Source organism: Sciurus vulgaris (genome assembly GCF_902686455.1).
Source record: "Sciurus vulgaris genome assembly, chromosome: 16".
NCBI classification, from domain to species: Eukaryota; Metazoa; Chordata; class Mammalia; order Rodentia; family Sciuridae; genus Sciurus; species Sciurus vulgaris.
The window spans coordinates 47477850-47504639 of NC_136477.1; the positions used below are offsets into that span (position 1 = coordinate 47477850).

Genomic DNA, 26790 nt, shown 5'->3' on the forward strand with positions numbered 1-26790 from the left:
ATGTTTGTTGCTTTGTTTTATTTTTGGTACCAGGGATTGAACCCAGGGATGCTAAACCCTGAGCCACATCCCCAGTCCTTTTAATTTTTTGTTTTGAGACGGTTTTGCTAAGTTGCTTAGGACCTCAGCCTCTGGAGTTGCTGGGTTTACAAGCATGTGCCACCACGCCTGTCTAGATTTTTTTTTTTTTTTTTTTGCGGTGCTGGGGTTTGAACCCAGGGCCTTATGCTTGTGAGGCAAGCACTCTACCAACTGGTCTATGTCCCCAGCCCTAGATGTTCTTAATATAGGTTATATCTATAGTGACTTTATCATGATCTGTAGTTTTTTAACCACTATTCCCACAGACTGGTAATTAGGTATAGCTCAACATAATCTAAATTCTACTGAAGGATACATCCCCCACACACAGATTGTGCTTTGTTCTTCTTGTCCATAGACATTAAATATAGGCATTAAATATGATTCTCTCCCCCACTCCAAGGGACTCAGATATTTGAGTGCTTTGTTATGCAGCAGTAACAGAGTAGAGTTTGATATCTAAGTAGGGTCCTGCTGTTATAAAATCCCCATGGTTGGCTTTATTACTATTGGGTAACAGCTGGAAGTTGGCCTTGGGGAAACTTGGTGGAAGCTTGGTGGTTCTTGAAGGCCTAGTAATTCAAAGTCTAGCTATTTTAATCTTTGGTGATTGTTGAAGGGTCACATGTCTTCTAACTGCAGTTTCAGAGGTCTCAGTTCATAGATGGCCAAGTCTTTTACTGTAGGCCCAAGGTGAACAGAACATCATGGCAGAAGGGCATGGCAACAAGGAAGCACAGAAAGCAAACCTGAATTCTTAACAACAGAAGAATAGCATATTTCAATACATAGTATTGGGAATTTGTGATTTTAAGCCAATCTGCTTTTTCTTTTCAAGTATGTGAGTACTAAAGTAAATTAAATCATTAGTTTTCTTGTCTAATATAAACTGTTGTGAGCACATAGGCTAGTAACTTTAATTATTTAAACATTCATTGTCAGTGTGTATGTTACAGCAGCATGATACAATAAAAGAGCATGAACTTTCAGGATCAGAAAGACTCAAATATGGGATAACCATATTGAATATGTTTGAGGCTGAGCCAGGTAATTAATACTAAGCAAGTTTCATCATCTCCAAAATTAAAATGGAGCTCACTCAAGAGTTGTAGACAAAACTAAATGAGATGGTATGTATAAAAGAAACGCGAAGCATCTGATTCATATCTATAAAGTTTCAGAACTCCAGAGGGCCTGTCTAAAGTCATAATTTACTGATTTATTGATATATTTTAAGAATCTTTTGGAAAGTACAAGCCCAGGTTGGGTTTTTGTTTTGTTTTGTTTTGTTTTCCTACCCCTACCCCACTGTTTTTTGTTTTGTTTTGTTTTTTTGGTACCAGGGATTAAACTCAGAGGCACAATCACTAAGCCATATCCCCAGCCTTATATTTTATTTTTATTTTAGAGATAGGGTGTCACTGAGTTCTTAGAGCCTTGCTTTGGCTAACGCTGGCTTTGAACTTGTGATCCTCCTGCCTGAACCTCCCAAGCCGCTGGGATTATAAGTGTATGCCACCCCACCCGGCTCCCCCTTTTTTTGAGTACCAGAGCTTCATCCATGAGTTCTCTCCTACTGAGCTATAGTCCCAGTCCTTTTTATTTTTTAATTTTGAGGTAAGATCTTCCTAAGTTGCCCAGGCTGTCCTCAGACTTGTGATCCTCCTGCCTCAGCCTCCTGAGTAGCTGGGATTGCAGGTGTGTGCCACTGTGCCTGGTTTAAACCATAGTTTTCTGTGGTACCAGAGACATCCCTTTTAATAAGTTATTTGGGGAAGCTTATTTAGTGACCTGAAAGGGTTGATTTATTTTTCTAAACTATAAGGATTTAATCCTGAGGAATAGTTTGTGTAATGAGAGAATCTGGCATAATTAATTCATACTTCTGCCAAAACGAGTGGACTATTTCTAAAAGAAAAAATTTCTCATGCCTTCAAATTACTATTAACTGAGGGGATGTAGCTCAGTGGTATAGTGCATGCTGAACAGCAATGGTTTCAATCCCAAGCACCAGAAAACATAATTACTGTTATTCAGTAATGTTTGTCATTGAACTGAAGGGTGCTTAACACTGAACCACATTCCCAGCCCTTATTTTTTATTTTGATACAAGGTCTCACCACGTTGCCTAGGGCCTCGGCCTCCCAAACTGCTGGGAATATAGGCATTTACCACACTTTATTTTCTAATACTCCCCTGTCAGCATCCTACTTCTGCCTTCAAATCATACCAGGAAAAGTTGTTTATATGTTCTTTGGGTGTCGTTGCTGTTGTTGTATCAGGTATGGATCCCAGGGTTGCTTAACCACTGAGCCACATTCCCAGCCCTTTATATATATATTTTTTGTTTGTTTGTTTGTTTGTTTGTTTTGTTTTGTTTTGAGACAGGGCCTTGCTAAATTGCTTAGGGCTTTAGCCTTCTGAACTGCTTGGATTACAGGCGTGTGCCACCACACCAAGCTCTTTGGAATTTTCAGTGCTCTGACATTGGTATTTTACTATTCAGATGGGACATACAGTAATTACACTTCTCTTATGCCTTATATTCCTCTGTCCTCACTTTCACTAAGTATTGGAAAAGTACATGAAATTGTTTCTGATCCATTCTAATTATTCTGTTAGTCACTCATCATCCTGATGCTTGTGTTCTTTGTAGAAAATTGTGACTTCACAAATCCTCTGAAGTGTCTTACTTTCACATTGCATTAGAATCCAACAACAAAAAAGTATTATTCCTCTTAGAAACATAGTAAGCATATTAAATATTAGAAATGCAGTTGAAAAGAAGTAAAACTGGCCTTGAGCAAGAATGGTGAGGGTTTCCCCCATACCTATGTGTAATGTGCAAAAGACAAGGGAAATGTTGAGGAAATATTTTCTTGATTATATTATACATAAGGAATAAACCTTCCTTGTGCCAACTCTCAGATAACCATCATTAACACTTATATTTATATGTGTGTCATAGATCATTTCATGTTATCAGTGTTAAAAGCCTTGAATATGCTTTGTTTTTCTTTTTTTATACTGGGGATTAAACTGAGGGGTGTTTAGCCACTGAGCCTTATCCCCAGCCCTTTACTTTTCTTATTTTTATTTTTTTAAATTTTGAGACAGGGTCTTAACTAAGTTGTTTACAGTGCCACTAAGTTGCTGAGGTTGACCTCAAACTTGCATTCCTCCTGTCTTAGCCTCCTGAGTTGCTGGGAATACAGTTGTGTCACCATACCTTGCGACATATACTTTTCTCTAGCCTTTTCTATATTATATTATTATATGTGGTTATTTCTGTGGAATATAATATATGTGATACAAGCTTCTAGCTTCTAATTTCCAGCTCCATGGCCCTTTCCATATTTTTAGGTATTTGTTACTGTATACCCCACTTCTCAGTACCAATTTTCTGTCTCAGTCCATTCAGGTTGTTGTAACAAAATACCATCAATTGTGGGTGTCTTATATACAACAGAATTTATTCTTACAGTTCTGGAGCCTGGGAAATCCAGGGTCATGGTGATGGTAGATTCAGTGTCTGGCTAGGGCCCACTTTCTCATTGACCACCTTATTCTTGCTATATTCTCCGTGAGGGAAGACTGTGAAAGAACCCGCTCAGACCCTCAGACCTATTATAAGGTCACTAATCTCATTCAAGTGGGCAACATGATCACATCTTAAGGGCTCCATCTCCTAATATCATCACCTTGGGGTTTGTTTTTGTTAACTTTTGTGTCCCTGTGACCAAAATGCCCAACAAAAAAACTTCAAGGAGAAAAAGTTTATTTGGGGCTCATGATTTCAGAGGGCTCAGTCCATAGATGCCCAACTTTTTATCTCTGGGCCCAAGGCAAGGTGGCACTTGTGGGGGAGGACCTAGCAGAGGAAAGCTACTCAGCCTTTAGCAAGGTCAGGAAGCAGAGAGGAAAGGAGAAGGGGAAGGGGCTGCAGGGAAGATGCAAGTTTGGAGGGCATGACTCACTCCCTCCAGTCACACCACACCTGCCCACAGTTACCACCTAGTCAGCCCATTCAAAGGATGGACTGAGTATAGATCTTGTAATTTAATCATTTCCCCTTTTTATTCCTGCATTAACAGGAGTTTTTGGGGAGCTGCGTACACCATGACAGGTTGAGATTTCAGTGTATGAACAGGGGAGTAAATATGAACATTCAGACTATAGCCAGTCTTATGAAATGGAATCATATTTGGAGGTCTTAACACCATTGTTTGTCTGTTTTTAAACTTTACTTAAGTGGAATCATGCAGTTGTTTTTGTGTAAAGGTTTTATAATCCTTAGATTTATTCCTAAGTATGTGATATTTTATTGCCAAAATCTGTCCTTAAATTTTTTTTAGTAATGTTATATAGAAAAAATATTTTGATTTTTATATAATTTCTATCAACAAAACTTGTACTCATTTTGTATATGTTTATAAGAAAACACTGTACTCGTTCTGCTGCTTACTGTGGACCATTAGATAGTTTTTTTAACCTCTATGCCTACTTTGTAAAATGAAGATAATAGCCTGACAAAACTCATAAGCCATGTGAGATTTGAATGGGTTTAATATACTAGCTAGAATGTTATAATTTTTCTTTGAGGGATAACTATTTTAAATTAACTGTTTAGTTGTAACTTCAGCCACTGTTACACACCATTATGGGAAGGAAGAGTAGAGAGAGAGGAAGGAACTCCTCTGGGAGTAACAGTGCCATGTCCCCTTTGTCTGAGTGGAGTAGTCCTTAGCCAGGACTGACCAGCCATGGGACACACCTTGAGCCAGTTCAAACTTGTACCAAAATTCGAAATTGAAGTCCAAGTTTTTAATATCAAGTAATTTTTTACTTAAGGTTTGTTTTACAAACCACTCAGGTTAACTTTTATCTGTTACTTATTAACCACAGTACTGAAGCTTTATGGGAACATACAAAGAAAAAAATGGGTGAATGTTATAAGAACAGAGGTCTATTTCTTGCTTTACTTTATTCTACCAAAAATTTGGGGCAAGTCATTTAATTTTCCCAAATATTAGTAATTTTTTCACCTATTAAAAGACAAGACAATGTCTATCCAGCATATCTAATAACATAGTTATGAATATTCATATTGCTTAGTGAAATCTAAAAACATTATCAATGAAATGAATTTTATTAATATTAATCACTTAGTGCTTCGTTTTGTAGCATGAGGTCTATCATCTGTGGTAGTGTGAGTGCTACAAATTAAAGAAATGTGATTCATTAAGAACTGCACGTAATAAATTATTTCAAACTTGAAAACTTGATGTAAACTTGAAAAATGTAAGTAATGCATTGGGACATACTCTCCTACCTCTTTGAGGTTTTTTTTGTTTTTGTTTTTGTTTTGGCGTTTATTTGTTTTGAATATTGGGGATTGAACCCAGGACCATTGAGCTACATCCCCACCTCTCTTTCATTTTTGAGACAGGGTCTGAGTTGCTGAGGCTGACCCTGAACTTGCCATTCTCCTGCCTCAGCCTCCCAGGTTGCTTGGATTACAGGGTTGTGCCACTGTGCCTAGCTCTCCCCTGTTTTAGAAAATAAACAAGAACTTGTTTTGCTTTTCTTAAATAAATCTTTTCTTCAGTACTCACATATCAGTGAGTTATCTTAAAATAGTTTGTTCTACTGATAGAATCTGCCTTATACTCAGATCTCATTAAGGGAGAACTGTTTTCTCACTCACATTTGCAAAAAACATGATTAAAGAGATATAGTCAAAGATTATATTTTGTTTTGTTGTGTAATGCCTTCTGGTGAACTGTTTGTTCCTGTAAAGTAATGAAACTACTCTGCAGACCAGCATGCCTTTTCTACATTTTAGTGAGCAACTGTACTCTGAATTGGGCACATAGGAAGCCCACAAACCACTTAGACGTGGCCTGAAACATTTCTTGTTCCTGAAACTGCCTCAGAGCTATTTTATGAAACTGAAAAATAACAGTCTTGTTACTTTAGAGCCAGAATTGGGCTTAGTTTTTTTTATCATAATGATACGTATTTTAATCATCTTCCTTATTCATCATCCTTGATTCCTAAAAAGTTTTAGCTGTACATAATCAAAATCCCACTTTAATGGAAAAACATGAAGGTATTATAATGAATAAAAATTCCAAAATAATTCTAAAGAGTTTTAGGCAATTTGTCACTAAAGAAATAAGGGTTAGCAGTGAAAAGATGGTCCTCATATATAAATGAATATATAAAGTATGTCATAGAGTTTATATAATTACATAATCAAATTTATATATGTGATACTGAATTGTCAATTGTGTTGCTTTAGAGTTTCTTTTTTTCCCATGTTTTTTATTGATGCATTTTATGGTTATAACGATAGAATTCATTGTTAAATTTTCGTACATGCACACAACATAAAAATTTGGACAGTATCGTTCTCCAGTATTTCCTTTCCCCTCCCTTTGGCCCCTTGCTTCTATTCTACTGATCTCCCTTCAATTTTAATGAGATCCAATCCCTACCTTTCTTTCCCTTTTTTTCTCTCTAGCGTCCACATATCAAAGAAAATGTTCAACCCTTGACTGTAAATTTAGCTTATTTCTCTTAATGTTCTCAAGTTCTGTTCATTTTCCAGCAAATGACATAATTTCATTCTTCTTTTTTTTTTTTTTAAAGCAAAGGAAAAATTTTATTATAATTTCCAAAGTTTTCAGGATGTGATTATTTTTCTTATTTCCTAGAAAATAGAATAGAAAAGAATAAAAAATGAAATAGCTTATTTTCGGTATAAGCTGACCCAACAGAGTTGCACTGATTTCAGCAGGCTTTCTGGTGAATACAGGGTGTCTGCTTAAATAGCAGAGGATGTCTACAACTTCTGAATCAGCATGGCAGAAGCACCTCCTCCTCCATTGCAAATACTGGCAAGACCATATTCTCCTTGCTTCAAGGCGTGAGCCAAATGAACAACAATCCTGGCTCCAGACATCCAAATAGGATGTCCCAGAGAAACAGCACCTCCATTGATATTCACTTTTTGGGGATCAATCTCCAGCATTTTAATGTTTGCTAGTACAACCAGACTAAAGGCTTCATTTACTTCCCACATTGTGATGTCTTCTTTTTTCAATCCTGCATCTTTAAGAACCTTAGGAACGGCATATGCAGGTGCAACTGGAAAATCAATAGGGTCTACAGCAGCATCAGCAAATGCTGCTATTCTTGCCAGTGGTTTCACATTGAGCCTCTGGGCTGCATCTGCAGTCATGAGAACCACAGCAGCTGCTCCATCATTCAGTGTGCTGGCATTGGCAGCTGTTACTGTACCATTTTCTTTTTGGAAAACTGTCTTCAGCTTTGGAACTTTACTAAAATCCACACGTTTATATTCTTCATCTTCTTTCACAACTACATCTGGTTTACCTTTTACTGTAATTGTGACAGGAATAACTTCATTTCCAAATTTTCCAGCTTCCCATGCAGCTTTACTTCTGGTATAAGAGTTAATAGCATAAGTATCCTGTTCATCACGTGCAATATTCGGCTTCTTTGCAGTATTCTCAGCACAGTTACCCATATGAATTTTATTGTAGACATCAGTCAGTCCATCTTTTACAATCAAATCTTCAAACTTTACCCCACCATATGGTGTTGCTCCTCTGTTCATTACATACGGAACATTGGACATGCTCTCCATCCCACCTGCCACCATCACATCCTGATGTCCACACATGAGATTTTGAGAGGCCATCATGATGGCTTTCATTCTTGAAGCACAAACCTTGTTTACAGTGGTGCATGGAGTAGATACAGGTAGACCTGCACCCAATACTGCTTGCCTCGTAGGGGCCTGTCCTTCACCTCCTTGTAGAACATTACCCATGTATGCTTCTTTCACTACTTCTTTTGGAATTCCTGCCTTTTCGATGGCTCCCTGAATTGCAATGGAACCAAGTTTAGTGGCTGGCAGTGAGGAAAGGCTGCTGAGGAAGGATCCAATGGGTGTTCTTGTAGCACTTACTATAACCACTTCGTTCAAAGTTGGTTTTGATACATAACTTCGCTCCATGTATCTTACTTCCTGTACATATCCTTGGACCGAATTTGGTAAGAACTACCAGAATGACATAAAAATAAGCAAGTTATCCCCAAGGTTCAGGGGAGAAAGATTCCTTGGCACTGGCAGTGACCTTCAAATCCTTTGAAATGCTTCAGGCAGGAGTTCCACAAATATTAGATTTAAATTTCATGTTAACACAATAAATGCTACTTCTTCTTATTAAGCTATGTTTGTTCAGACCTGGCCTCAAACTTGAGCTCCTCCTTCCTCAGCCTCATTTGTCCTTTCCTTCTCTACATCATTTTTCCTTTGTCCTTTGATTCCATAAGCATGCAAATGGGCTGATTCCTTGCAACTGCATCAGCCTCTGAAGCAGAGGGCTGCGCCCACGGACGCTGCAGTGCAGAATTGCAGCCAACACAGAAAATGGTCAGACAAACAGCAAGGAAAGCTTTCAAGGGCCTCATTCTTCTTTATGACTGAACAAAACTCCATTTTTCTTTCATTCATTCATCGAGACCTACGTAAGCTGGTTCTATATTATGTATTGTGCTGCTATAAACATGGGCATGCACATATCACTATAGTTTGATGACTTTAATATTGTAGGATAAATACCAAGGAATGATATAGCTGAGTCACTTGGTTCCACTCCTAATGTTTTAAGAAACATCCATATTGATTTCTATAGTGGCTGTACTAATTTATAGTCAGTTCCACCAACGGTGTTTCTCCACATCCTCTCTAACATTTTATCATTGCTTGTAATCTTGATGACTACCATTCTAACTGGAGTGAGATGAAATTACAGTGTAGTTTTAATTTGCATTTCCCTAATTGCTAGTGATGTTAAACATTTTTTCATGTATTTGTTGGCCATTAGTATTTCTTCTTTTGAGAAGTGTCTATTTAGTTCATTTGCCTATTTATCAATAGAGTTAATTTGTTTTGGGGAGTGTTAAGTTTTTTAAGTTCTTCATACATTCTGGGTATTAATCCTCTGTCAGAAGAGTAGCTAGCAAAGATTCTCTCTCATTCCATAGATTCTCTTCACATTCTTGTTTCCTTTGCTGTTCAGAAGCTTTTTAATTCGATACTATCCCATTCTGGGCATTATTTCCTGAGCTTATAGGGATCCATTGAAAAAGTGGTTGCCTCCTCCTGTATGTTGGAATGTCGACCCTCCATTTTTTTTTTTTTTTTAATTTTTTATTTTATTGTAAACGAATGGGATACATGTTTCTCTGTTTGTACATGGTGTAAAGGCATACCATTTGTGTAATCATAAATTTACGTAGAGCAATGTTGTTTGATTCATTCTGTTATTTTTTCCCTTCCCCCCACCCCTCCCACCCCTCTTTTCCCTCTATACAGTGCTTCCTTCCTCCATACTTGCCCCCCTCCCTAACCCTAACTCTAACCCTAACACTAACCCTTCCCTCCCCCCCATTATGTGTCATCATCCACTTATTAGCGATATCATTCGTCCTTTGGCTTTTTGAGATTGGCTTATCTCACTTAGCATGATATTCTCCAATTTCATCCATTTACCTGCAAATGCCATAATTTTATCATTCTTTATGGCTGAATAATATTCCATTGTATATATATATACCACAGTTTCTTTATCCACTCATCAATTGAAGGGCATCTAGGTTGGTTCCACAGTCTGGCTATTGTGAATTGAGCAGCTATGAACATTGATGTGGCTGTATCTCTGTAGTATGCTGATTTTAAGTCCTTTGGGTATAGGCCAAGGAGTGGGATAGCTGGGTCAAATGGAGGGTCCATTCCAAGTTTTCTAAGGAATCTCCACACTGCTTTCCAGAGTGGCTGCACTAATTTGCAGCCCTGCCAGCAATGGATGAGTGTACCTTTCTCCCCACATCCTCGCCAACACCTGTTGTTGCTCGTATTCTTGATAATCGCCATTCTAATTGGGGTGAGATGGAATCTTAGGGTGGTTTTGATTTGCATTTCTCTTATTACTAGAGATGTTGAACATTTTTCCATATGATTGTTGATTGCTTGTAGATCTTCTTCTGCGAAGTGTCTATTCATTTCCTTAGCCCATTTGTCGACTGGATTATTTGAATTCTTGGAGTAGAGTTTTTTGAGTTCTTTATAGATTCTGGAGATTAGTGCTCTATCTGAAGTATGATTGGCAAAGATATTCTCTCACTCTGTAGGCTCTTTCTTCGCATTGCTGATAGTTTCCTTTGCTGAGAGAAAGCTTTTTAGTTGGAATCGATCCCAGTTATTGATTCTTGCTTTTATTTCTTGTGCTATGGGAGTCCTGTTGAGGAAGTCTGGTCCTAAGCCGACATGTTGAAGATCTGGACCTACTTTTTCTTCTATCAGATGAAGGGTCTCTGGTCTGATTCCAAGGTCCTTAATCCATTTTGAGTTGAGTTTCGTGCATGGTGAGAGATATGGGTTTAGTTTCATTCTGTTGCATATGGATTTCCAATTCTCCCAGCACCATTTGTTGAAGAGGCTATCTTTTCTCCATTGCATATTTTTGGCACCTTTGTCTAGTATGAAAAAATTGTATTTATTTGGGTTTGTGTCCGTGTCCTCTATTCTGTACCATTGATCTACCTTTCTATTTTGGTACCAATACCATGCTGTTTTTGTTACTATTGCTTTGTAGTAGAGTTGAAGATCTGGTATTGCAATACCCCCTCTTTCACTCTTCCTGCTAAGGATTGCTTTAGCTATTCTGGGTTTCTTATTCTTCCAGATGAATTTCATAATTGCTTGCTCTATTTCTGTAAGGTATGTCATTGGGATTTTAATTGGAATTGCATTGAATTTGTATAGCACTTTAGGTAGTATGGCCATTTTGACAATATTAATTCTTCCTATCCAAGAACATGGAAGATCTTTCCATCTTCTAAGGTGTTCTTTAATTTCTTTCTTTAGTGTTGTATAGTTCTCATTGTAGAGGTCTTTCACCTCTTTTGTGAGATTGATTCCCAAGTATTTTATTTTTTTTTTGAGGTTACTGTGAATGGGGTAGTTTTCCTAATTTCTCTTTCTGAAGATTCATCACTTATGTATAAAAATGCTTTGGATTTATGAGCATTGATCTTGTAACCTGCTACTTTACTGAATTCACTTATGAGTTCTAAGAGTTTTCTGGTGGAATTTCCAGGTTCCTCTAAATATATAATCATGTCATCAGCGAACAGGGATAGTTTGAGTTCTTCTTTTCCAATTCGTATCCCTTTAATTTCTTTGGTTTGTCTAATTACTCTGGCTAGAGTCTCAAGAACGATGTTGAATAGAAGTGGTGAAGGAGGGCATCCCTGCCTTGTTCCAGTTTTTAGGGGGAATGCTTTCAGTTTTTCACCATTTAGAATGATATTAAGCCATGGGCTTAGCATAAATGGCCTTTACAATATTAAGGAATGTTCCCACTATCCCTATTTTTTCTAGTGTTTTGAGCATGAAGGGGTGCTGTATTTTATCAAATGCTTTTTCTGCATCTATTGAAATAATCATGTGATTCTTGACTTTAAGTCTATTGATATGGTGAATTACGTTTATTGATTTCCTGATGTTGAACCAACCTTGCATTCCTGGGATGAAACCCACTTGATCATGGTGCACTATCTTTTTAATATGTTTTTGTATGCGATTTGCTAAAATTTTGTTGAGAATTTTTGCGTCGATGTTCATTAAGGATGTTGGTCTGAAATTTTCTTTCCTTGATGAGTCTCTGTCTGATTTAGGTATCAGTGTGATATTGGCTTTATAGAATGAGTTTGGGAGGGTTCCCTCCTCTTCTATTTTATGGAATACTTTGAGAAGTATTGGAATGAGCTCTTCTTTAAAGGTTTTGTAGAACTCGGCTGAGAACCCATCTGGTCCCGGACTTTTCTTTGTTGGTAGGCTTTTGATGATTTCTTCTATTTCAGTACTTGAAATCGGTCTATTTAAATTGTGTATGTCCTCCTCGTTCAGTTTAGGCAATTTATATGTCTCTAGAAACCTGTTGATGTCTTCGAAATTTTTCTATTTTGTTGGAGTATAGATTTTCAAAATAGCTTCTAATTATGTTTTGTATTTCAATCCTGTCTGTTGTGATATTTCCTTGTTCATTCCGAATTTTAGTGATTTGGGTTTTCTCTCTTCTTCTCTTTGTTAGTGTGGCTAAAGGTTTATCAATTTTGTTTATTTTTTCGAAGAACCAACTATTTTGTCAATTTTTTGTATTGTTTCTTTTGTTTCAATTTCATTGATTTCAGCTCTGAGTTTTAACTATTTCCTGTCTTCTACTACTTTTGGTGCTGGTCTGTTCTTCTTTTTCTAGGGCTTTGAGCTGTAGTGTTCGGTCGTTTATTTGTTGAGTTTTACTTCTTTTATTAAATGCACTCCATGAAATAAATTTCCCTCTAAGTACTGCTTTCATAGTGTCCCAGAGATTTTGATATGATGTTTCTTTGTTCTCATTTACCTCTAAGAATTTTTTAATTTCCTTCCTAATATCTTCTGTTATCCATTCATCATATAATAGCATATTGTTTAATCTCCAGATGTTGGACTAGTTTCTGTGTTTTACTCTTTCATTTATTTCTAACTTCAGTCCATTATGATCTGATAGAATACATGGTAGTGTCTCTATCTTCTTGTATTTGCTAACATTAGCTTTGTGGCATAATATATGGTCTGTTTTAGAGAAGGATCCATGTGCTGCTGAGAAGAAAGTGTATTCGCTCTTGGTTGGATGGTATATTCTATAAATGTCCGTTAAGTCTAAATTATTGATTGTGTTATTGAGATCTATGGTTTCTTTGTTCAATTTTTGTCTGGAAGATCTGTCCAGTGGTGAGAGAGGCGTGTTAAAATCACCTAGTATTATTGTGTTATGGTCTGTTTGGTTTCTGAAATTGAGAAGGATTTGTTTGACATACATGGATGAGCCACTGTTTGGGGCATAGATGTTTATGATTGTTATATCTTGCTGATTTATGCTTCCCTTAAGCAGTATGAAATGACCTTCTTTATCCCTTCTGACTAACTTTGGCTTGAAGTCCACATTATCTGAAATGAGGATGGATACTCCAGCTTTTTTGCTGAGTCCATGTGCATGGTATGTTTTTCCCCATCCTTTCACCTTTAGTCTATGGGTATCTTTTTCTATGAGGTGAGTCTCTTGTAGGCAACATATTGTTGGATCTTTCTTTTTAATCCAATCTGCCAGTCTATGTCTTTTGATTGATGAATTCAGGCCATTAACATTCAGGGTTATTATTGAGATATGATTAGGTTTCCCGGTCATTTGGTTCATTTTTTAAATTTTATTTATTTATTTGTTTGACACAACTTGTTTCCTCCTTTATTTGACTATTCCTTTAGGATAATTCCTCCCTTTGCTGATTTGCTTCTTTGTTTTTCATCTCTTCCTCATGGAATATTTTGCTGAGAATGTTCTGTAATGCTGGCTTTCTTTTTGTAAATTCTTTTAGCTTTTGTTTATCATGGAAGGATTTTATTTCATCGTCAAATTTGAAGGTAAGTTTTGCTGGGTATAAGATTCTTGGTTGGCATAAAAATATGGAACGCTTCACGAATTTGCGTGTCATCCTTGCGCAGGGGCCATGCTAATCTTCTCTGTATCGTTCCAATTTTAGTATATGTGCTGCCGAAGCGAGCACATCAACCCTCCATTTTCTTCAAGGAGTTACATAGTTTTTGGTCTAATTCTTAGGTCCTTGATCCAGTTTGTGTTGACTTTTGTGCAGTGTGAAAAAGAAGGATTTATTCTCACTCTTTCCTGTACCCTTTCTTTAAAAGGCTATCTTTTTTCCATTATACGTTTTTGGCACCTTCGTCAACAATCAGATGACTGTCAGTACCGTAAAGTTTTTGTTACTACCGCACTGTAGTATAATTTGAAGTCAGTTATTGTGATGCCTCCAGCATTGCTTTTTTGGCTTAGCTTTGTTTTGGCTCCTCTGTATCTTTTATTTTTCCAAATGAAAACAGAACTGTTTGAGAACTGTTTTTTCTAGTTCTGTAAAGGATCTTGTTGGTATTTTGATGGGGACTGCTTTGAATCTGTGTGCTGTTTTAGGTATTATTATTAATTCTGCCTATCCAAGAACATGGGAGGTCTTTCCATCTTGTGTCTTCTTCACTTTCTTTTTTCACTGTTTTATATAGAGATTTTTTATCTCCTTGGTTAGTTTTATTCCTAGAGGTGTTTTTGTTTTGTTTTGTTTTGTTTTGTTTTAGGCTCTTGTGAAAGGGATTTTTTTTTTTTTCCCTTCTCAACAAATTCATTATTGGTGTATAGGAAACTGTTGATTTTTATATGTTGATTTTGTAACCTGCTACTTTGCTGAATTTGTTTATTAACTCTTCACAGTCTTCTAGTGAGGATTTTTGGATCTTCTACTTATAGGATCATATCATCTGCAAAAAGTGATACTTTTACTTCTTCCTTTTTTATTTTTATCCTTTTTATTAATTTCTCTTTCCTAATTGCTCTGATTAGAATTTTTAGTATTTTGTTAAATAGGAGTGAGTGATGAGAGTGGACATTGTCTTCTCGTTCTAGATTTTAAAGGAAATGCTTCCTGTTTTTCCCCATTCCCCTGATGTTAGTTTCGGGTTTGTCATATATATCCTTTATGTTGTTGAGGTAGGTTCCTAGTTTCTTCAAGGTTTTTATCATGAATGGGTACTGATTTTGTTGAAGGTTCTCTCTGCATCTGTTGAGATGACTATGGTTTTTGTCCTTAATTCTGTTTACATGGTGAAATATTTTTATTGATTTGCATGTGTTAATCCATCCTTGGGATAAAACCAACTTGGTCATGATGTACAATGTTCTTAATATGTTGCTGAATATAATTTGCTAATATTTTATTAAGAATTTTTGTATCTAAATTCATCCAGGATAATGGATCTGTAGCTCTCTTTCCTTGAAGTGTTTTTATCTGGTTTTGGTTTCATAGAATGAATTTGAAATTTCATGGAGTAATTTGAAGAACATTGGCATTAGTTGTTCTTTAAAGCACTAGTAGAATTCAGCTAAAAATCCATCTGGCCCTGAGCTTTTCTTTGTTGGAAGGCTTTTTATTCATCTGTTTTGTTGCTACTTATTTATCTGTTTAGGCTTGATTCACTTTTGGCAGTTCATATGTGTCTAGAATATATTCATTTCATCTAGGTTTTCCAGTTCATTGAAGTATAGTTTTCAAAATAGTCCCTAATGATCCTCTGGATTTCTGTGATGTCTGGGGTGGTTTTTCCTTTTTCATCTCTAATTTTATTAATTTGGGTCTTCTCTCTCTTTGGCTAAGGGCATATCAGTTTTTAAAATCTTTTTCCAAAGCATCAGCTCTTTATTTCATTGATGCTTTGTATTTTTTTTATTCTCAAGTTCATTGATTTTGTTTGTTTGTTTGTTTGTTTTGGCTCTGATCTTATTGCTTTCCTTCTACTAATTTTTGAATTGGTTTGTTCTTATTTTCAAGGCCTTGAGATGCATTAAGTTTATTTGAGATCTCTATGATTTCCTTATGTGTAGACACTCATAACTGTAAACTCTCCTCTTAGAACTACCTTCTTAGTATACCAGAGGCTCTGGCATATTTTATCACTATTCTCATTTGATTCTAAGAATTTTTAAATTTCTCCCCTGATTTCTTCTGTCACCCATTCATCATTTAAAGTGTATTGTTCAATCTCCATGGGTTTTCTTTTTTTCTAATTTCCTTCCATTATAATCATATGAGATGTAAGGAATTATATTGTCTTTGTAGTTGCTTAATCAAAAAAAAGAGTAGTTTTGTGGCCTATAAAATGATCTATTTTGGAGAAGCTTCCATGAGCAACTGAGAAAAAAATATATTCAACTATTGCTAGATGAAATATTCTATACGTATCTGTTAAGTCCATTTGATATATTTTTTTAAGTCTGAAAATTCTTAATAATATATTGAGTTTATATCTAAATTACCTATCTATTGATCAGAGATATGTGTTGAAATCATGTAGTATTATTGTATTGAGGTCAGCCTGAATCTTTTATTCAAGCAGTGTTTGTTTATGTAATTAGATGAACCAATATTTGGGACATAACTATCTACTATCATTATAATTCTTATTAGATTGTTCCTTTTACCAGTATAAAGTGATCTTTTTTGTCTCTTCTGATTAATTTTGGCTTGAAACCTGCTTTGTCAGATTAGAGTTGTTACTCCTCCATGTTTTCAGGTTCTATTTGCATGGTTTTTCAATTTCCATTCTTTCACTTTCAGCGTGTGACCATCTCTGCCTGTAAGATGAGTCTCTTGCAAACAAAAAATTTATAGTGGATTAATTCTGGCAGTCTGTGTCATAAATTTGGAGAGTTGAGACCATTTGTTATTATAGAGAGGGTTTATGAATTTTTGCCATTTTATTTATTTATCATGTTTAATTTAGGGCTGTTTCTCATTTGCTTAGCTACTCATCAAATAAGATCATCCATTTGTGAGCTCTGAGTTTGTTTTTGATTCTTCTGAGTGTAGTATTTCCTTAATTATTTTCTGTGGTACTAGTTTAAGTAGTCATAAATTCTTTTATCCTCTACCTGTCATGGAAGGTTTTCTTCTCCTCTTAAATTCTGAAGGATCACTTTGTTGGATATAGCAATCCTGGTTGACCATTATTTTCTTTCGGGGCTTCTTCTCAATATGACCTGACATTTTTCTGTTGAAGCTTTTAAAATTCTATTCTTGGGGAAAGTGGTGGTGAAGCCATTGGTGGAGAGATGCCTGGGTTAGAGCAGGTCCCAACCTCCAGCTCTGGCATTCAGGACTTGTTTTCTGCTTTGTCTGGGTGGAGGTATGTATGACAGGGTTATCCAAAAAGGAGAAAGTCTGTGCAGGGTGAGCCCAGGCTGTCCCAGAAATGCAGCAGCTAAGCACCAAACTGATGTTAGGCTGCAAACAATGGTACTGAATGGATCTCCTAGTTAAGATAAAGAGCGCTGAATGATTAATGGTGAAAAATGGCATAATCTGCATTAACATCCCATAACTTGAAGGCATGACAGTTAAGGAAAACACAGGAACTTGTGGCACATGGAAATATGTGCACAGCAAAAGAAAATCTATAACTTTTTAAAGTAGAAAGTCATTCTTTACCAAATTGAATACATTTTGCTCATTTATCAAGTTTGAAAATCTCCAGGAATTAAAGAGTGTATCACTGGCATCCCATCATACACTTTGGTGTTATAGCAGTATGTTGTACAGTGGCTATAATTGTGTTGTTGTATTGGCTGTTCTGTATGACTGTTCTGTATGGCTGTTCTGTAAGTGTGAACTTCATGCTGATAAAGTGGACTGTTAAGATTTATAATTACTTCAATGCCCTGTTTTTATGTATTTGTTTTTGGTACTGGGGATTGAATACCAGGGGTGTTTACTACTGAGCTACATCCGAATTCTTTTTATTTTTTGAGACAATGTCTCTCTGATGGTTAGGATCTTGCTAAATTGCTGAGACTGACCTCAAGTTTGCAGTCTTCTGCCTGAGCCTCCTGAGTTGCGGGGGTTGCAGGCATGCATCACAGCATCTGGCTCAATTCCATGTTCCTTTGAGGTAGAAACTGGAAAATTCTCAGGTTAACTTGTTTGCCAAACATACAAGGCACCATTTTCACATCACTGCAGAACATGAAACAGATGTGTGAGGAAAATGGGCCATCACCATCCTTGGATCAACAACTGTTGTGGTTACCAAAATTATGCTTCATTCATATTTGTTTCTTCTTTGAGCACCACTGCATTTTATCCATGCTGCTTTCATTTTTGTTATGACTGTGTACATTCAATGTATAATTGGCTCTTTGGGTGGAACATAGTAAAGATTGATATGAGTGCAGCCCAGAAAGATCCTCTTCCATTTGTTCCCTTTGAATTAGTTGCATTTGCTGCCACCTTTGTCTGCCTTGGGATTAACTTTAGGAACAGCCATAGCTGTTAAGATTGTATCTTTTATATAGAAGAAAACAATTTCAGAAACAAAACTTACTTTGAATCATGGACTGAAGAGAAGGCTAAAGCTCAAATTCAATATTACCAACAAGATGAAGTCTTGCGTTTTCCCTTATGATATGGGAAGTAGTTAGAAAAACTTCAAACAGGTATTTACATGGTCAGGGGTCCCAGAAGGAAATGAATTAGTGACCAATAAAAGAAGACTGTTACCAGTACAGTTTAACAGTAGAACAGTGGAAACAAAAAGCAGATGAGGGAGTCAGAAGTGTTTGCTATAAAGTCAGAAGATTAAAATCATGCCTTCTGCCTGTTGAATAAAGGAAACAGAATCATCAGAAGCTCTTACCCTGAAGAACCTCAAATACAGCTACAAAAAGGGGAGTTCATTACTGCTTATATGGAGACAAAATTCTGGGTGATTCCTTTGTAGGTGTTACATGAATAAGAGCTTGGTTCCCTAGAAACCATGTGGAAAAGTATCCTTGTGATGCTAAAGAAAATCCAGCCCCAGAGGGTGAGAAGAAAAACAGATGGGACTGTTAATATGAAATTTTTCTTTACATTTACTTCAATTTTTAAATTGTACTTATTACTAAAAATTATGCAGTGAACCTTCTTTGAGGTATTCTTTTCCTCAAAGGTGCCCTGGTGCCATGATTTAAATATTTTTATTACCACTTTGAAATGGAGAAGCCATTCTACATATGCCTTTGAATTCCTGCCTCTTTACGACCTCTTCCCCCTAAAAGGAAAAACATTTCACCCAAATAACTTAATTGTGTTTTCTCTAGGTGTGAGTTCTCTAGGTTGGTTGGTTGGTTTTAAATGTACTACCCACTCTGGACCTCACCTGCATGTTGAATTCCCCTTTTACCAGGAGCATCTTCATGTGATAATTTTGTTTCCCCCTCAGTTATTTATTATCTAATATTATGGATACTGTAGAACTTCATTTGTCAGATTCATTATAAGCTCAGTTTTTGTTACCTGCCTTTTAATAATTTGGATTTTGTAAAATCAGATAAAGATCATTGGATGTTCTGTATTTAAAAATTCTTTGTTCTCAATGTTAGGCATTTTACTTATAATGTGCCTTGGAAAAGTTCTTTTTTTTTTTTTTTTTTTTTTTTGATCTTGTCTCTTTGGGGTTCTGAATATGTCATGCTTCTGGATGTCCATATTGTTCTCAAGGTTTAGATATTTTACTGTTATCTTTTCCCTGAAGAGGTTGTCCATGCCATTAGCCTACATAGCACAACTTCCTCGATCGCAATGATTTTTAAATCATTTTGTCTCTTAATGTTGTCCCAGAATTCTTGAATGTTCATGTCTTGACTACTTCTTTTCTTTAATACTGTCTCAGTGTTTATGGACTGGCCACTTTGTCCTGCAGCTCTCAGCATGATCTACTTCTGTTAGAGGGACTTTAAACTGAACATTTTATTTGATTCATTGTGTTTTATTTCCAAGATTTCTGTTTGGTTCTTTTTGAGTATCTCTGTCTCCTTATTGAATTTCTTATTCATATCCTATATTGACTTTCTTAATTCATTCATTTTTCTGTGTTCACTTGTTATTCTTTGATCATTTTTATAATATTTTTACTATCTTTTTCTTATATTTTATCCACTTCAGTATCTTTAGAAGTGAGTTATGAACTTAAGGAGATGTTGAGTTACCTTGTTTCTTCATACTTCTTATATTCCTGTGTTGGGTTTTATGCACCTGTTGCGAAGGATTTCTTTTCCACTCTTATGTGTAAGCTTTTTTAGGGCTCAACCTTCTCTTGCCAATGTTTTCCTAGAAAGATCTAGATTGAGAACCCTAGTAGATGTGGTATTGACAGCCTTTGTGTTTATTCTGTTTTTGCTGTAGGAGTGACATCCATGAGTGGGAATTTTTACTTGGGAATGACTTGGGGTTTTTTTCTATTCTGTTCTTTGTATTAAAGTACCACTGAAGTTTAAGTATGGTTAATTTGTGGAGCAAATTGTGCTATAGCTTGGCTGGGTTTAATTCAGCAGCAGAGTGTCTACTCTGTGAACTTGTGATGTTTTTATAGATTTCCAGCACCTCACAGAAAAGAGGGACAGAAACAAGAGCAGCAACTTAAGAAAACAATATATAACATTAAAATAAATACCCGATGCCCACTATGACATCTGCAACACTAATACCATAAAAACAGCTATAGGGGGTCAACGGTTGCCAATAGCAAAAACAAGAAATAACTGTGAAGTAGATGTGGCATTAAAGGAAACTGCAGGAATCAACCATGTTATCCACAGTATTACTAACTGCAACAACATAAATGGAGGGGACAGGAGTTATATGAACCAAGTAGCTCTAAAAGATGGTAAAAATATAGATCATTAAGAGAAAATAATGTGATAGGAAGGCTACAAAAATTAGAATATTAAAAAACAATGTAAAAAAGATATAGCAAGTGATGACTATAAAGGAAGAGGGAAAGAGAGCAAAAAAATGTGACTGTTAGAGAATAAAGAAGAAAGAGAAATAGACAAAAAACCCTAACCCTCAAAAGATAAGGAAAAATAACTATTGTTTTAAAAAAAAATGCTAAAAATGGTTTAAAAATATATATATATGTTCACAAACCAATCAGCACAGCAAGAACACTGAAATAAAGAAAGGAAGAAAGAAAGATTGATTCTTAATGAAAAATGAAAGAATGGTCGCCATTGAGGTGGTCAGCTGTCCATACCCTACTGTCCTTCTTGCCTATTCTTGGGCTATATACTGAGAGGGGCCAGGACGGGGGCAGGGATTGTTAACTCCTTTCTCTTTGTGTTGCTCACTGAGCTGCCACCTGGAGTGGCCTAAAACTGAAGCTGGTTGAAAAAGTGGTTGGCCTCCCTTCTCACCAGTATAAGGTAGAATGACATAGGAAATACTATAGATTGGGTTTTGTCCACACATACCAGATTGATGCACTCACAGGGGTCACCTCTGCAGATATTGAGATGAAAGTTCAGGTAATGGGCTTAGGTCTAATCAGACCTTGGGGACTTAGCTGGCTCTGCTCTGGAAAGATTAGCTCAGCTTACCCCTAGGTCCCTGATTTTGCCAATCTGTGTCAGGAGTCTGGATCTCAGGAGCTTCTAAGAATTCTACTCACAGGGCAGGGGAGCCAATCCTCCACATACTCTACTGCTCACGAACACACCCTTCCCAGGCTTAGTTCCTGAATGTATGTATTCATGCCCACTTCTTCAGTTTCCCAATCCTCTTCAGCTGTTCATGTGAGCCACCAGACTCAAAAGCTAATTGTAATCCCTTCAGTTTTTCTGACTTTATTCCCCTGAGTACAATTTTCTCTCTGCCTGTTTCACTCACACTGTACTAGGTGCACCCTAGACCACATTGTAGATGCTTGCAGAGACAGTACAGCAATGTTTGCTGTGATCCGGCTCCCATAGCATGGCCACTTTATGATGGCTCCCACCTCAGCTCGCTTCTTGCCAGGTGGGAAATGCAGTGTACTTTTCAGACATCAGTTGGCTGTGTAGTCTCTAGATCAGCTAAGTTTATGCTGCTTTTCTGATGCACAGGTTTTTCTGCTTAATTTGTCCATTGTTTCTCTCTGTGTGTTATCCGTCCTCTCTGTGGGGAATCAGTGCTTACTGCTGCTGCAACTAGCTTGGCTCCCATGTACTTTATTGTTCTTTGTTCAGTGCACACAAACTTTTGAGTCTCTAAAAGACTGTGACTGCCCTGTATTAAATTTCAGTCAATTCCCTTTCACACCTACCTTGCTGAGAAGCAGTACTCCTGCTGTTTGAATCCCAAGCCACAGAGAAGTGAAAATGCAGCCTTCCTATAATTCACCATCTTGAATCGCCTCTAGTTTCTTTCCATTTGTTTTTATATAACCTCAGTATCATTTTTAAATTTATGTTTATTTATTTATTTTGCAGACTGGGGGTTGAACCCAGGGCTTCACAGATGTTCATCAGGTGCTCTCCTCCCAAGCTACATCCCCAACCCTTTGTTTTTGTTTAAATGGCACAGGATCTCCCTAAGTTGCCTTGGTTGGCCTAGAACTTGGAACCCTACTACTCAGTTTCCCACATAGCTAGGGTTATAAGATGTACCATTGCCACCCAAATAGACACATCAATGTTTTTTTCTTTTTCTTTTTTTTTTTTTTCAAGTTGTGGATGGACACAAGACCTTTATTTTATTTATTGTTATGTGGTGCTGAGGATCAAACTCAGTGCCTCACACGTGCTAGGCAAGTGTTGTACCATTGAGCTATTATAATTTTTTAAAAACTTTTTAACATAAGTATAATTAACACTGGAGTAGACACATTGGAATGCAAGACACATTGTCACTGAGTAAATTACAGACTTGAAATTTGGGCATGTATGGGCTTCAGATTATCTGGATAATGTCCTCATTCCCATCTATCAAATTAATGCAGAAGTCATCTCACTTTAAAGGTGAAATGATTTGTCCAAGATCACTGATACCATGTAACTGTCTTGTCATTGTTGTTGTTGGTATTGTTGTTTTGGTACTGGGGATTGAACACCTGGGGGCATTTTACCACTGAACTACATCCTTTTCTATTTTTCATTTTGAGACAGAATCTGGCTAAGTTACTGAGGCTGGCCTTGAACTTTCAATCCTCCCTCCTCAGCCTCCGGAGTTCCTGGGATTACAGGTGTGCGCCACCACACCTGATGATGCCAAGCTATCTCTAGAAGCAAATCTCTTACTTTTCATGAAATTCAGTATCTTTTATTTTTCCTATACTAACAATATTTATTAAAAATATAACAAATTATGAATCTTAACATGCCTTTTTAAATTATTTTCCTTATATTTTAATAGCACAGAAATGAAAAGGAGGATGTCTTATGAGAAGGCCTTTCTTGTTTCCTCCATACCACTTTCACCCTGTTTCTACCCTTCTCAGTTCTCTAATTCAAGATCATTGAGTTCTGATCTTGGTTTCTTACATAGTTTGATTTGTTTTGTTTTGTTTTGTTTTGTTTTTTTAAACAGCTTTTCTTGCGCTTCCTGATACTTACTCTTTGTTCTTGATGAGTGGTAATATTGCCATCATTGTATGCTTACCACCACTAAGAGTTTAATCCTGTTGTTTGAGTAGATGGTGCCATAAACTGGCTGTTGAAAAAAGTTTCAGGGCTACTAATCTTTCTGATATACTTTGGAGTTATTCACTTTGAAGGAAGTAGATTCTTATATGTACATTTGATTGGTATTTTCATACTTTAGTGACTGTCATTCAAATGACATATTTATAGTATAGATATTTTTATTATTTTTGCTTAATCAAGTGTAAGAAAAATTGTCGTTTTTAAATTTATCTCTTTGTCATTGGTTAAAATGCAGGGTTTAGAATTTTCATTATGTTGTTACTGTATGTAGGTGCCTGGAATACTTATTAAGAAATGATGCAAATCCAGGGATCCGGGACAAACAAGGATACAATGCAGTTCATTATTCAGCTGCTTATGGTCACCGTCTGTGTCTTCAACTGGTAAGATTTCTGAATTGTTATTAAAGGAATAGTGTGAGTTAATGGTCTGCTTACATAATGAAAATGAGAATAAATGATTCAAGAAACAAACTTTCTTTTGCTTTTTAGCATTGTCAGAATCTATGTAATTCTTAAATTCATTCTTGCCTTCTTAGTAAGTTATCTCTCGTTCTCTTTAACTTTTCAAAAAGCAAGGTGAGAGGATAAAATTAAATCTCTGGTGAGGAGTTGGGCACCGTGCCACACACCTGTAGTCCCAACTACTCAGGGGGCACAGGCAGGAGGAGCACTTGAGCCCAGGAGTTTGGATTCAGCCTGGGCAACATAGTAAGACCCCCATCTCAAAAATAATATCTCTGGAAAGGGCTACTTCCAGCCTTACCTTATATCACCCCGTGTCTGTGTAGTCTGCAGCATTTATGTTTTCTGTAAATTTCTAAAAAAACTAACCATGTCTCATGTGAGAGAAATTTCCCTACCTCCTTATTCTTAGGAAATTCTGAAAAGTTCTTTCCTTTCACAGTACCCCTTAATAAAGGAGGCTCTCCTTCTGCCAAAGAAATTTCATTTCCACTGTGGTCTATCACAGAAAATATGTTCCATTCACCCCTCTTTGCCAAACCAGGAGGAAAGCTAAGGAATGAGTTAAAATATACTCCTGTGTGACAGATGCTTCAGCTTTTTTATATAGATTCATAATTCAGATTACATTAAATTTTGCTTCCCTTCAAGGGGCAATAAAACTGAAGGGGAGTGGATATAAAAGAAAATCAAGGTTAGTGTATTTATTACACCATTTAGAATGCTGTTACAAAAATACCACCTATTTCCTTAGCTTATGGATCTTTGGACTAAAATCTTAGAACTACATATGTACACTTGTGATCTGTTTGTAATTGTTTTCAAAAAATATATAATTTTTTATACACAAATAAAACATGGGTTTAGAACAGAAGTTTAAAATGGCCTGTGTAAATAGAAACTTAATATATATGAATACTTCCTAAATATTTTTGTTTTTAACCTTTATTTCAGATTGCGAGTGAAACTCCTTTAGATGTTGTAAGTATTAGTCGATTCTCCCCTACCATTCTGAATGTTGTATTTCTTTGCCCTCATTAGAATTGAAGCTAAAGATGTTTTCACATATCTCTAAGAACAAAGATAGTGGTAGAAATTATGTATTTGGGGTAATGGAAATATTCACTGGTGGAAGGTGAAAAACATTTTCCCAAAGTCTTGATTTTACAGTCTTCCTCAAAGATTTTAGTCTGTGGTCCTTACCATACTTTGGTAATAATTCTGTTCTATAAACTTACTGAATTGTGGATATATGCTCTAAAATGGATTTGAACAGGGGGATGAGAGGAATAACTGCTATAGTATATCTGAAAATTTCATTCCTCACATTAAAAATGCCCCTTCTTTTTCAGTTAATGGAAACCTCCGGGACAGACATGCTAAGTGATTCCGATAACAGAGCAACAATAAGCCCTTTACACTTGGCTGTGAGTACTGCCTTCACAGCCAACTTGATGGCTGCTTTACTGAAATATCTAATATCTATTTGCATTGACTCAAACTAGTGCCCTGCCTGAGCTTTTGGTCCATGTAGTAGTTATCAAGCAGCTAAAACTTTAAGAACTTTTTTTAATCCAGAGAATTCTTTACTTCACCGTTTTTAATTTGCTGCTCCTTCCTTCCTTCCATTTTTTTCTTCCTTCCTCCCTTCCTTTCGCCTCCCTTCCCCCCCCCCCTTACTCTAATATAGAAAGAATATGCCTGTGACACGAGCTTTCAAATGTGCTGTCCTGGTAGAAGGACTTCTAACTTGCTAAGCAGATGGTATACACAAATAAAAACAAATTCTATAGTTTTTTGCTTACTTTGTGATCTTGTGGTTCTTACTAGTTGTGTGTTCAGTGCTACTTAAGTTATTCACACTACAGGATTTGGCGACATGATCTATAATGTCTGTTCTACTTTTAAAGATTCCTTGGAATTTTTCCTCTCGCTATCAGTCACTAACAGAAAGTTAGCAAAGAATTTAACAGCTTTTTTCTTTTTTTTTTATTAAATATGGGAATGCATTACCTTAAGAAATTTTAAGTAGAACCCAGTCTACCTTTCTGTACTTAAAGTTTTGGGGCTTGGGGTTGTTATTTTTCTTCCCCAATGCTAGGGATTGAACACTGGGCCTCACACAAGCTAGGCAAGTGCTTTACCACTGAGCTTCATCCCCAGGAAAAAAGAATTTATTTTTTAAACAAAGATGTTATAGTTGGTTGGATGGGGGACTTGATGATAATTAGGAGAAAAGGATACTGTCACTAGCTGTTTGTGAGACCTCTCATGTTAAATAATGTAAAATTTTTTTTAGGTTATATATTTGACTTAATGGGGATTACTAAAATCAATAATCCATTTGTTTCTTTTCATATGAATTGTTAGTTTTTAATCTGAATATTCTCCTTGTTCTAACACTGATACACTGAATTTTCTGCTTTCTGCCCCAGTGTATTATGGAATATGAGCTATATCCCCACCCCTATTTATTTATTTATTTATTTATTTATTTATTTATTTATTTTTTGGGTGCTGGGGATTGAACCCAGGGCCTTGTGCTTACAAGGCAAGCACTCTACCAACTGAGCTACCTCCCCAGCCCCTACTTTTATTTTGAGGCAGGGTCTCAGTAAGTTGCTAAGGCTGGCTTTGAACTCTCAATCCTCCTCCCTTCCTCAGCTTCCGGAATTGTTGGGATTACAGGCATATGCTACCATTCCTGGCACAGTGTTCCTTCTTAGTGTATAGTTCCTAGTGTTAAATATATTCACATTGATGTGCACCTAATCTCCAGAAATTACTTATCTTGCAAAACTGAACACTGTATATACTCATTAAACAATAGCTCCCTGTTTCCCCCTCCCTCTAGCCGTTCCTATGATTTTTGACTATCTAATCTTATCTAGATACCCCGTCTAAGTCGATTTTTTTTTTTTTTTTTTTTTTTTTGTTACTGGTTTATTTCACTTAATACACCATCCTCCTCAAGATATCTCCATGTTGTTGGTCTAGGGTTGTGCTCAGTGGTAGAGGCTTGTCTCGCATGTTGTAGGCATTGGATTTGATCC

General features: G+C 36.5%; 2 protein-coding genes and 1 pseudogene across 12 annotated transcripts in view; 2 read left to right on the forward strand and 1 right to left on the reverse strand.

The window, feature by feature from the left end:
* The window catches only part of ANKRD28 (ankyrin repeat domain 28), a 207393-nt gene that overhangs the window by 154669 nt on the left and 25934 nt on the right, over window positions 1-26790 (forward strand). For all 10 annotated transcript variants that reach the window (XM_079116407.1, XM_079116406.1, XM_079116408.1 and 7 more), the window contains 3 exons: window positions 23545-23656; window positions 24692-24718; window positions 25090-25164. In XM_079116407.1, the coding sequence (XP_078972533.1) occupies window positions 23545-23656; window positions 24692-24718; window positions 25090-25164 (214 nt within the window). The remainder of the gene's footprint in view (window positions 1-23544; window positions 23657-24691; window positions 24719-25089; window positions 25165-26790) is intronic.
* LOC306647274 (acetyl-CoA acetyltransferase, mitochondrial) lies at window positions 6733-8151 on the reverse strand. Its single transcript, XM_079116482.1, has one exon. The coding sequence runs from the start codon at window positions 8126-8128 to the stop codon at window positions 6929-6931; it is 1200 nt and encodes a 399-aa protein (XP_078972608.1). The 5' UTR covers window positions 8129-8151; the 3' UTR covers window positions 6733-6928.
* On the forward strand, window positions 17759-23649 carry LOC306646431 (palmitoyltransferase ZDHHC6-like; annotated as a pseudogene). Its single transcript, XR_013766924.1, has 2 exons — window positions 17759-22813; window positions 23545-23649. The product of XR_013766924.1 is annotated as a palmitoyltransferase ZDHHC6-like (transcript).

Bases quoted from the DNA above. Each gene is read 5' to 3' on its own strand.
- LOC306647274 (XM_079116482.1), bottom strand. From the start codon at position 8,128: ATGGAGCGAAGTTATGTATCAAAACCAACTTTGAACGAAGTGGTTATA.